The sequence below is a fragment of the Cyclopterus lumpus genome, chromosome 3 (assembly GCF_009769545.1).
Source record: "Cyclopterus lumpus isolate fCycLum1 chromosome 3, fCycLum1.pri, whole genome shotgun sequence".
In the NCBI taxonomy this organism is placed as follows: domain Eukaryota; kingdom Metazoa; phylum Chordata; class Actinopteri; order Perciformes; family Cyclopteridae; genus Cyclopterus; species Cyclopterus lumpus.
The window spans coordinates 19,135,677-19,146,703 of NC_046968.1; the positions used below are offsets into that span (position 1 = coordinate 19,135,677).

General features: G+C 36.6%; 2 protein-coding genes across 3 annotated transcripts; one reads left to right on the forward strand and one right to left on the reverse strand.

Moving 5' to 3' along the window:
• Positions 1-126: 126 nt before the first annotated feature.
• On the reverse strand, positions 127-4,903 carry si:zfos-1056e6.1 (uncharacterized protein LOC107988029 homolog). Its single transcript, XM_034528038.1, has 9 exons — positions 4,601-4,903; positions 2,954-3,021; positions 2,727-2,774; positions 2,512-2,576; positions 2,381-2,418; positions 1,837-1,916; positions 1,284-1,346; positions 1,027-1,077; positions 127-764 (listed from the first exon to the last, which is right to left on the reverse strand). The coding sequence occupies exons 1-9, from the start codon at positions 4,749-4,751 to the stop codon at positions 711-713; spliced, it is 618 nt and encodes a 205-aa protein (XP_034383929.1). The 5' UTR covers positions 4,752-4,903; the 3' UTR covers positions 127-710.
• A 1,175-nt stretch (positions 4,904-6,078) lies between these two features.
• On the forward strand, positions 6,079-10,392 carry LOC117728748. Of its 2 annotated transcripts, none has more exons than XM_034529573.1 (10): positions 6,079-6,212; positions 6,308-6,372; positions 6,467-6,575; positions 6,782-6,933; positions 7,044-7,186; positions 7,314-7,476; positions 7,580-7,673; positions 7,808-7,886; positions 8,397-8,470; positions 8,557-10,392. In XM_034529573.1, the coding sequence occupies exons 1-10, from the start codon at positions 6,199-6,201 to the stop codon at positions 9,536-9,538; spliced, it is 1,875 nt and encodes a 624-aa protein (XP_034385464.1). In that variant the 5' UTR covers positions 6,079-6,198; the 3' UTR covers positions 9,539-10,392. The 2 variants fall into 2 exon arrangements, with proteins under 2 accessions (XP_034385464.1, XP_034385465.1); XM_034529574.1 differs by having other exon boundaries at positions 6,467-6,569.
• Positions 10,393-11,027: the final 635 nt, after the last annotated feature.

Here is an 11,027-nt window from a genome sequence, read left to right on the forward strand (position 1 = left end):
TGGAGGGAATTTAAAAAGAGACTTATTTTGTATTCATATGTATTTCACTTATTTATTGAGAGATACGAACAAGATAAAAACAAGATAAAAAACAGGCAGTGTTTTTTTTATCTATGTTTGTGTATTTTTGTATACATATATGTGTTCACGTTAAACATACTAAAAGCATATATGTTACATTTCTCTAATACATTTTTTTCAAAATGCAAATTGAATTAGTCCTGTAAAGTCTGGCAAAGAATTATGCAAACATTCAGCTTTATGAGTGGCTGTACCATCTGATACTGTAGAGATCCAAGATAATAAAGTAATAACTGATTCAATATTTATATTACAATACAATAGCATTTGAGAAAAGAACAAAAAGACAATCACACTATCTCCTTTATTTAATTGATACAACATACGGTTATATCACAGGTTACATTCAGACATTTGGTCAAACCATAGGTTCCATAGTAATTCTAATAACGCACAGCACAAAAGTGTGACAAATATGTTGTTCCTCGTGTATACTAAAGTGACTACATTTCCTGGCACTGAAAATACTTTGGAGGAAAGATGATATAGGACTATACAAATAAGTTGTAAAAATACAGATCATCCATCAATACATGGTGACATAATACATTCTGCAGTGAATGGTGAGTGTAACCATAGTCCAACCGATGGTTTGTGCTTCATAAAACAGCCAGAAATGTGGGTGTTTGTTACCACAGCGGGGCCCTGGTCAGCACCCCCTTCCAGCTGCGAGAATCTGCCACCTTAAACAGAGCAAAAAGATGTGTGCAAAAATGAAATTAAAACATAATGGCATGCAGTAAGAAACACAACGACTGCAGAAACAATGTAGAGACTTGGAGAATACATAAAAACATTATCTAGAGAGTGTTTCGGAGACTGTGGCAATGTGTAAGGTTTAAACGTTAATTGGATTAATTTATGTTTTCTATATTTGATCAGAAAGACTCAAGAAGTCCAAACTCCCTCAACACCTTCAACAAGGTCATGATCAGAATGACTCACCTGCATTCTCTTATGAAGAAACCTCAACTTCTGGTTGAGACATTCAATCTCCTGCGACAAGACAGACACGAAAGTGTTAGACGGTCAAGTGGATGTGGAGATACACTATCACTTGATATTGTCACATTTTGTACCAAAAAAATGAATAAAATAACCTTTTCTATGACTAAGTGGCCAGGGTTTCACTCATATGCATTAATATGTTATGGTTATCATTGTGTTCACTGTTTTGAGGGCCCAGAGAAAAGTTAAAATACCTGATTCAGTTTCTCGTTGCATCTGAGTTTGATCTGCGGCAGAAGTTCCTCCAGTCTCTGAATCTGTAATAAAAGTTTTAAAACATTGAATGTAAGTTTTGGAAAGTAATACAGTTTTAAGATCAAGACAGACAAAAAATGACATGAATAAATTGTAAATTATAAAAATTCATATATTTACAATAAAACAGGCAAACTTGAGACACACAATCTCTTGCACTATTAATCTTTCGATGTGAACACTCAGACTTCAGATGTTTTTTTTTGTGAGACTTTATTTTTTTGCCTCTATTCAAAATTCAAAATGATGAATCTTAAAAACTTAACAAAAAATGATTAACGCTAATACTTTGTTAATTTCTCATTTGTCTGAAGGGAAAGGACTTCCCCCTTACCAGATCAAATGCTTTGTGTATTGTTCTAGCAGTGTTTTCTGCATTAGATGATCTCCTCTTTGATAGTTTAAGAAAAACACTGTTGAGCTATTTCAAAGGTCATTTTATGTTGGAGCAGCACTGCTGAATGAATCTGAATGAACCATTCATAAACATACCCTCCTGTCAATAATCTGGAGCCTGGTCTTCATGCTCTTGTTGATCACAGTCATGGGAATAGTTCTGGTCTTGGGACGCACTGGGGACAGAGACATCACAACCGTTAACATATAGTATTTGTCAACAATTATAACTTCTCCTGTGAGAACATGTTTTCACTACAACTGTGTTTTGATATATTGTCATTTATTATCTGTTTATACAGGTGCCTACAGCCAGCTATTTTAGCTTAGTAGTCAGACTAGACAAACAGAGAGCCTAGGTCTGGGCAAATGTATTACAATCTGCCCATCAGCATCTCTAAAAATAACGGATTATGTCATATCTTGTTTGTTTAATCTGGACAAAAATGTAAATAGAAAACGACAAATTAATGGAGTAAACATACAAGATTAAATATATTATTAGCACGCTTTTAAGATGCTTGTTACGTTTTGCTAGTCTAGGAACAGCGTTGTATAATGTAGAAGCCCCAATGACAGGCCCCTGTCCAGATCTTTAAGAAAACACTGTCAAGAAGAAGAAATAAAACTCCATTCTTACCATGCTGAAAGATCTTGGCTACCTCGAGCACATAAGGGCTGTGGTGAAAAACACATGTCAGCATGAATAAGTAATTAATAAGAGTATGCACTGAATAGATGTATAGACTAAACTGTGTACAGACTCCTTACATGTGCTTGCTGTTAGCAGGGATGGAGCTGTTCAGAGGGATCAGACAGCCGCGGTGGTTCCTTAACTACAAACAGACCAAAGCAAAAGTGATCATTTGATAATTTCAGCTACAACCAAAAACTGATTTGTATTTATTTTTAACAATATTCTGCAGACACAATCATTTTAGTAGTAGGGCTGCATCTCTAACATTAGAGCAAAAGAGCTGTTGTACCTTGAATATGACATCGGAGGAGTTCAGCCCAAAGGTATTGGTGATAATCTGAAAAAAAAGATTTCACGTGAAATTATACGGCATACATTTTATTATTTTTAAACACAGAGCTTTAGTTATTTTCTTTATCATTTTGTTAATTATCTTAACAATTATCTTAATAAGTGAACAAGAACATACTATGTAGGTACAATAATAAAAACAACAGGTGGCGTTCACTGTCACACCTGGAAGATCATGGTGGCCTCAGCTGCTGGAGGAATGGACACTTCTCGAAGAGCCACCACTCTGTCATCTGCAACGGATACAACATGAGATGCTACCACCTTCTAATGTGCCGACCTTTAAAACATGTTTGCAACTAATGGTACAATAGAATGACACAAAACAATGTGGCCCAACCAAGACATCTCAAAACAAAAAGGAAATTATTTCAAATATTGGAACAAAACCAGTAAATCATAAAGTAAAGAGAGTAGACAATAGAGTACCTGACCACTGTGACTGGTAGAAAACTAAAGATAAAGTTGAGTACAGGCCAAGTGAACACAGCCTGTCCGTCACAGGGAGATCAGATTACACATGGAAGCCATGACGGGTTCATTTAGGCACAAAAGAGACAGAATCTCACCTCTTACTGTAATACCTTAAAAGTGTTCTTTTGAAAAAAAAAAAATAATAATAATATATATATATATATATATATATATATATATATATATATATATATATATATATATATATATATATATATATATATATATATGTGAGGCAAAAAATCAATGTGCCGGATTAGCTGCAAAATATGCTGAGTGTTGCCATACAGTAAGAGGTGTTAGAAGCTTTGCAGTAAATATTTCTGATCGATTATATCTGCATCAACATTTTATTTGCTTTATTGTGATTATCTATTTAGTTTTCTTGTGTAAAGATCAATTACTCAATAATGTAACAGGAATATTCATGGTAATACGCTCATGTGAATTTGTAAGCCATTGTTAAGAACAACTTAAATCACTCCTATAAACCTGACCTCATGGACAACAACCACTTTTTTAGAGTCCCCTTCTACTGATAAATGTGTCTTATCACGCCATACTTTGGATGTTTGAACTTCGCTCTGCCAAATAATATATGTTTGATACTTAAAGGTTGTTTTCTCACTAATCTTCTCGAGGAGTAAAGTATCTCCTAAATCTGTCTGCTTCAGATGTAAACATACAAATATAATTTTGTGACATCACAGCTACTGGAAGCCAATCATGCTCCAGTATGCCACTTACATCTAATACAAGTGGGATGGGAAACTGTAAAACTTCCATAAAGAATGGACTTTAGAGAGTGGAGACATGTTGTGTCCAGTATGTACACTTTTCACATTAAGAACATATTCGCAGCTTCATATATTCTGGCTTTTTCAATTAAGGGCGCAGGACTAGATGTACTTTTCAGAATGTTCTCTTTTGTGGAAAAACATATCAGATAATAAAACGCCATCACCATCCAATCATTTCGTTGTAGGCTACAGTAATCCCAGATTCAGATGACATATGTGTTTAATTCCCTGTTTGGGTGAGTGACCCTGAGATGTGGGCCGCTGATAACAGTCACACACAGCTGCTCTCCTCTGTGAGCCTCACTAGCAACACCTGAACCCTTTGCTGAAGGGAAAACAAAGGACGAAACCAATGTATGAATAACGGGAGTATATTGGACTCAGACCATGTCTATGACAACATTATGAGCGCTTAATAAGTCTTCAATGAGGCTGGTTGCCATGGAGACTGAAGCAGACGGACACAAACAGAGAGCAGCGGCTGAAACATAATAAATAACTGGTTGTAAAGTCATAATACTTGCAGAAACCTACGAACCGTTTTTGTCAAGTCGTCTCAGAGCGATCCAAGGCTTTGCTGCACGCGGTGATTTGTGAAAAATGACGTTAGACATTTTAATCATCCAAACAGCAGCTCGAGACACGAGAGTAAAGCCGACGTGCGACTTCCGGTTAGGGACCTTCAACATAAGTCTTTAACCATCTAATATATTCATTATGTGCCTAGTGTAGTCAGATATAGGCTGATAACTGCACAACATATTTAAAGTAACTTTGGGTACCCAAGACAGGTCAGTTTTTATAGACAAATGTTTGAATGTAATTCTGCATTATTGTCCATATGGTGCGTTTCCTCCTTAGTAAAGTGGAGGCTATAGCTCCGCCTGTCACGTGGGTTTTTAGTGCCATTGTTATTGTAGAAACAGATGTCTCATCATGTGTTGTGTTGTGTAACAGTGAGTCTAATTTATATTCATGAAACATACAGACGGTGTTTGAGATTGTAAGATAGTTTGTCCACATTAGTGTTTTACATGGCTCTTCAATTTTAGACAGCTTTTGAGCATCTAACGTTACAAAGCTATCAAGGAAGATCATGGAACATATACATATCCAGGAGACATTTTGTGTTCAGTGTTTAAAGCTTTGACGTATAAAAGATTTGCATCTTCACACATTTATCAATTTAAACAATGTCTGTTTAGTATACAGTGCAGTTGTAGATCAGTGTGGTAGCCTACAGTGTAGTACGAGGTGTACTTTAATCATCGGACACAATTAAGCAATATGTGTGTACATTATTCCATAGAACAGCCTTTGCAATATAAATACAATTATTGTGAAATCCACCTCTTCTGGTTTTGAAAAGTAATACTGCGAACACTGTTCACAAAAAGTACGGACATGTATGAAGATGCTGTTAAATAGTTAAACAACGCCATGTGAACTCCAGAAATAAAAGCAACATGTGAAGCAACTTATTTGTTACATCACTCTGCTTCCACCTGCTGGTCTCACGTCTGTCACAATAACTTCATGTTGTCAATGCACTAGCTGCACTCACAATATGAAACGTCCACTTATTTTATAATTTACATAAACAACATGAGAACCTTGTGTACATTCATCCTAATAGTTATAATGTCAAAACCAAATGCTGCTAGTCTGTAAATAATTTATATAAAATTACAAAACACACATGTTGAACTGTAGACTTTTGCGAGTCACGTTATTGTTCACAGTCAGATAAATATATCATAGATAGATAGATAGATAGATAGATAGATAGATAGATAGATAGATAGATAGATAGATAGATAGATAGATAGATAGATAGATAGATAGATAGATAGATAGATAGATAGATAGATAGATAGATAGATAGATAGATAGATAGATAGATAGATACACACACATTATATCACCACTTTAAATTGGCCACAGCTATTACACTTTTATCGCTATATGCTGTCGGCAGAGGGGAGTGTGTTGTCTTCCTTTCACTCTTAGAGGAAATGGGCGTGGGAGGCCCTTCCATTGAGTTAGAGGCGCAACATTTCCTGTAAGAGCTTTCCATATCTGGAAGAATGTGAGACGTGTAAGCACGCACAAAACGACTTGGATTGTTGTTTCAGCATGGAGTTAAAAAGGTGATCTGGAGTCTTGGAAAGTGTCTGTGTTACTTAAATCCTCCAATATGTCGCATTAAAGTGAAGAAAATATCTGCTATTGTGTTTGCTTTCAGGCGCGTCCGTGACAGGATATCTTTTGTCCTGCTCATTCTTGGGAATATCGCAACAACTCTCTCCGGTACGTAGGCCTATAGTGGACATATATACATGTTTTATAGTCTATGTAATAACTCATTATTATAATTAATCTTCCCGTGTAATGTATTTTTCAGGCAAAAATCTTCACTGTACCAACGACTGTTGCGAGACATTCATTTGCCACTTTGAAGCGCAAAACTGCACTGAATACAATTTGACTCTGCGGTGCAATAACTGGTATAAGTAAGGGACTTTGTTGTTGTCATATGTTGTGTTTCACTGCAGAACCGGTGAATTTACTCTGTTAAAATTGTACATTTATTGCTTGGTTTTGGATTTCTGTGTCGATTCAGGCATTGTTTTTCTTATGTAATAATACATATCAACTGAAATATAAATGTATAAATAGGCTATTTACAACAGCATGTTTGCCATCTTGTATTGCACAGCGAGAGGAAAGGCACTTTCACACAGTGTGACGTGGGACAGTGCTGTTGCTCTGTTGAAGAAATGTCCCTGATCTTGGGGGAGATGTATAATGCCACAGTTTGGAAAGGAGCCAAAAGCATGGAGTCCAAAATCATCAGCGTCCAAGAAAGCAGTGAGTTGACTTGCAAGTCCCTACATTAACCTGGAGCTGCCAGATATAGACTGATCCAGATCAACATGGAATGGGGTTATCACACCTTTTGTATCTCTCTTCTTCTACAGTAAAGCCTAAACCCCCAACAATCGTCTCAGTGAAAGAATCCAATGGCAATTTTCTAGTCAAGTGGGATCCAAACATGAAAGTCTGGTTCAGGAATAGATTGAGAGCTAATGTGACTTACTATAAAAAAGGAGACACAGAAAAGGTGGGAGCAATTTCATATGAAGCGGTACAACACTGAGATCATTTGACAATTGATTATGTCAGTTTTAAAGAGACTATTTGCTGGACCAGCTTCTTTGTTTTTTACAATTCTTGTTTCTCCATACCAGGTAACTGCATCTTTCAAACCAACAATAATTGATGGTCTGAATAGCTATGAAATACTTGGTCGAAACTTGGAGCCAAGCACAACATATGCTGTCAGCGTGAAAAGCTCCACATCCTTTAGTGGCATGTACAGTGACAGTAGCAAAGAATGGGAATTCACAAGCAGTAAGTATAATCTTATATATATAGTTTTATTTCACCTTATGCCTCACAAGGAACATGTTGGGCTTTTTCATTTATGATACATTTTCCACATGTTACATTACAGCTGCGTCCCCTGATGCCGTGCGCTTGGCTATCATCATCAGCCTCAGTATTGCTGCAGTCATCATCACCGGTGTTATTTTTGTCTGTTTTGTAAAGTAAGTAAAGCAGATACAATATTGTTTTTGCATTTCTCTGTTAGTGAATAATATGATAGGCTTTTCCATTAAACACTGTAACTCCTATGTTGTGTTTATGTGACATGTTTGGGATTGTATTTATCTGATTTTAGAATAAAAACCAAGTGGTGGGACACAGCTGCCAAATGGACAAATCCCAAACTTTTTGTTATTCATCCAAGCGAGCAAAAGGTGAGACGCCTAACGTTAGTAATGTAAACTCGATGTTGCCTTAAAAAAAAGAACAAGTTGCAATTTCACAAAACCATGCTGTTTAGTTTGGGTATTTTTCAATAAATGCTATTCAATGCCTTTACATTCTGCATTTAATAGGAAACAATACAGCATGTAATATATGATAAATAATTCATTTTATAAAACAAATCCTGCTGTTAAATTCGTCGGTAGTTACAAGTATCAGTTACTTTCTCTTTTATTGAAATGTTTCCATACAGTAGAGTTTGTATGGCTGCACTGTAAACAATATATACCAGTTGTTTGTGTGTTGTATTTGTGGCAAATGGCAAGACCTAGATCTTAATGATAACTTTAAACCTCTCCACATATTTTCAGAAATGTGTCAAACAAGTACTACTAAATAATGAATGTACAATCTGTTAGAAAATAGTAATCCAAATTGACCCATTTAACCAAAATGTTTCAAATATGTAGTTTAAATTGTTCTTATTCTCCTTGTTGCAGGTCTTGAAACCTGGAACAACCAACTTCTCCATTGTCTACATTGAGCCTATTGTCCCAGATGACAGTAAACTATGGTTAGTGTGGCTGCACTAGAATATTCCCCTCAGGATTTATATGTGGTGCTGTTGGGAGTTTAAATAATCTGTTCCTCTCTATTCAGGTCGAAGGGCTCACCAGGACACACGAGCAGTGGAAGCCTTCAGCAAAGCAGTGGAATCAGTTTGAGCTCTTCTTGTTTCAGTTATGCTAATGCAGAACCTGCTGACATTAAAGCCTGTGTTGAGGATGCCCTTGATAAAGTGTTTGCCGGCACGTTGTCACATTTGACCACTAAAAAATTAAACAAAGACAGTGGTTTGCTCTCCTTTCCCTGCTCTCCTCTCCCTGCAAACCTCGCTGATGACAGTGGAATGAGTTGTGAATCATCCGACTTTGTCAACAAAACTTATTCCATCCTCATTCCCAGCTGCCCACATGAGATTGTGACGGACAGCTCTGAGGTCCAGACGCAGGCTGAAATGCTTTGTGAGTCTGCGTACCATCCCATTGCGGGTGCCATTGTGACCTGTGTTGACCCACAGGCACCAGCTTGTCCACTTGTTAATTCCCCACCAGGGGTTCTAACCCTTATGACAACGGACATGTCATATCAGCCGTGCAATGCAGATTCTGTTGGATTTTCATCTGCAGAAAACTCCAGTTTGTCCTGCGTCTTCAGTGGCACCAACACAATGGCGTCATCTGATCCTGTATCTAGAGTTGAGGCCAGGTTTCAGAGCTCTGAGGAGGCGGTTTGTGGTGCGACAAAGCAACATGGAAAACCTGAAGGGGCAACTGTGATGGATGAAAAACCTGCAAGCTTATACATCTTTCCTCCAATGGATGACGACTACCAGCCATTTCAGAATCTGGTGGGGCAGTCTGATATTTGGTTTTCCGAGAAGAGAACTGATGAGAAAGAGGAACATTTCAATATGTATCCAGAGGAATTATTCACCAAGATGGATCAAAGCATCCCATGTTTCAATAACAATGTCCAGGAAAGCCAGTGTCTCTCTGAGCTTCAAAGACCTTTTCTCCATTTGATACCTGCTGACCAGTCTATGCCACCGATCTCAGACATCGGCTATAAGAGTGTGTAGGGCTGAATTTGTATACATTTTTTTATTGTATGTAATTTATGCATTTTAATTTAACCACTGAGAAACATTGCTGAGAAATGTAGAAGATGAGAGGGAGGTTGAGGTGGCTGTAACGGACTGTGAATGGTGTTCCTAATTTTTAAAACCTTTGTCATGGATATCTGCAGATGAAGATCATGTGATACGACGAAAGTTTCAGAACACTTACGAAATGGACTTTGAGTTGTGAATGTGTTGCAACTTTGTATGACTACATTTCTTCTGTCATAAACAGAATGCACTTGTTTTGAGCTACAGGCAGCTCTCATATCCGTAAATCACGTGTCATATCCAACTATGTTACGTGTAAGTTCAAATGTATTAAAAGGACAAATGTTGTATAAAGCATAGAGGACTCACTGTAAATCTAACTATCTCAACTGTAATATGCTGTAAAATGCTGTAATATTAATAAGACTTTGGTGAAATATGAGTGAACAGAAACGTCATTTATGGTAGATTATTTAAATCCCTCCTTGCCCATCAAGGAAAAATCCATCCAAGCTGTTTCGGAAACACAGCTGTCCTAATGAGCTCGTCCTGTTCAGGGTTGTGAAATGACTTCCTCGTTGCTCTTCTCTGGAACTGTTGAGTCACTTCCAAAGAAACACGGCTCACTTCAGGCCATATTAGTTCCAACAAAAATGTGAAACGTAAATACATCCTACTATTTCATATTGCATTCACTATATGCAAAGAACTGGTGGTATTCTTGTCTTTAATCAGCACTATATATCTTTAGTAAAATGCAATGCACATTGCAAATGGCACATTTCTTTTGAAGAAAATCATTCAAATAAAAGTTGTCCATATTATCTTGAGTTGTGTTTGCTTCAAAGGGACAATGCTGCTGATTGTTACATTTTTAATAATGGTTAAGGCAGATAGATCTGCCCATTACAGTCAAACTAACCTTATGGCTAGATATAGAGTTTGTGTGTGTGATTTGGATAAATTGACTCGTAGGAGTTAGATTTTTTGTTATCGGGTCCCATCTTTCTAAACACAAAACAATGTCGTCATATTAAAATACAACATGAAGCTTCATCGGTAGGAACATGGCATGGAAACTACCAAACATGTCCTTCCTTAATTTGATGTATCTTTTGATGAAACTGGGTACAGTTTGGGGCAGACAGAGAGATGGGACTTCTTACTGTCAGGTAGATGAGCTGTCAGTTGGTTAGGAAGTACAGATAAGTTGACTTGACCACTAACGCTATTTTATTAATTACATGAGTAATGGTTAATATAATTATAAAACTAGAATTGTATAATTCATAATATATAAAGATCAGATTATATTGTTTACTATATCATTAAATGTAAATATTCATTATCATATTATTTTAGTATAATTAACCAATGTTTTATATAATATAATTAATCAATCAATCCATTCATATTGATATAATATGAAATAGTAAGCGTTGTGTCCTTTCATTATAGA

Excerpts from the sequence above, each read along its gene's own strand:
- si:zfos-1056e6.1 (XM_034528038.1), bottom strand. The coding sequence starts at position 4,751 with ATGTTGAAGGTCCCTAACCGGAAGTCGCACGTCGGCTTTACTCTCGTG. Across the intron at positions 2,775-2,953 it reads AGGCCACCATGATCTTCCAG|ATTATCACCAATACCTTTGG; the intron begins GTGTGACAGTGA and ends CTTTTTTTTCAG. Across the intron at positions 1,917-2,380 it reads AGCCAAGATCTTTCAGCATG|TGCGTCCCAAGACCAGAACT; the intron begins GTAAGAATGGAG and ends CTCTGTCCCCAG.
- LOC117728748 (XM_034529573.1), top strand. Across the intron at positions 7,187-7,313 it reads AAAAAGGAGACACAGAAAAG|GTAACTGCATCTTTCAAACC; the intron begins GTGGGAGCAATT and ends TCTCCATACCAG. Across the intron at positions 8,471-8,556 it reads CCAGATGACAGTAAACTATG|GTCGAAGGGCTCACCAGGAC; the intron begins GTTAGTGTGGCT and ends CTCTCTATTCAG.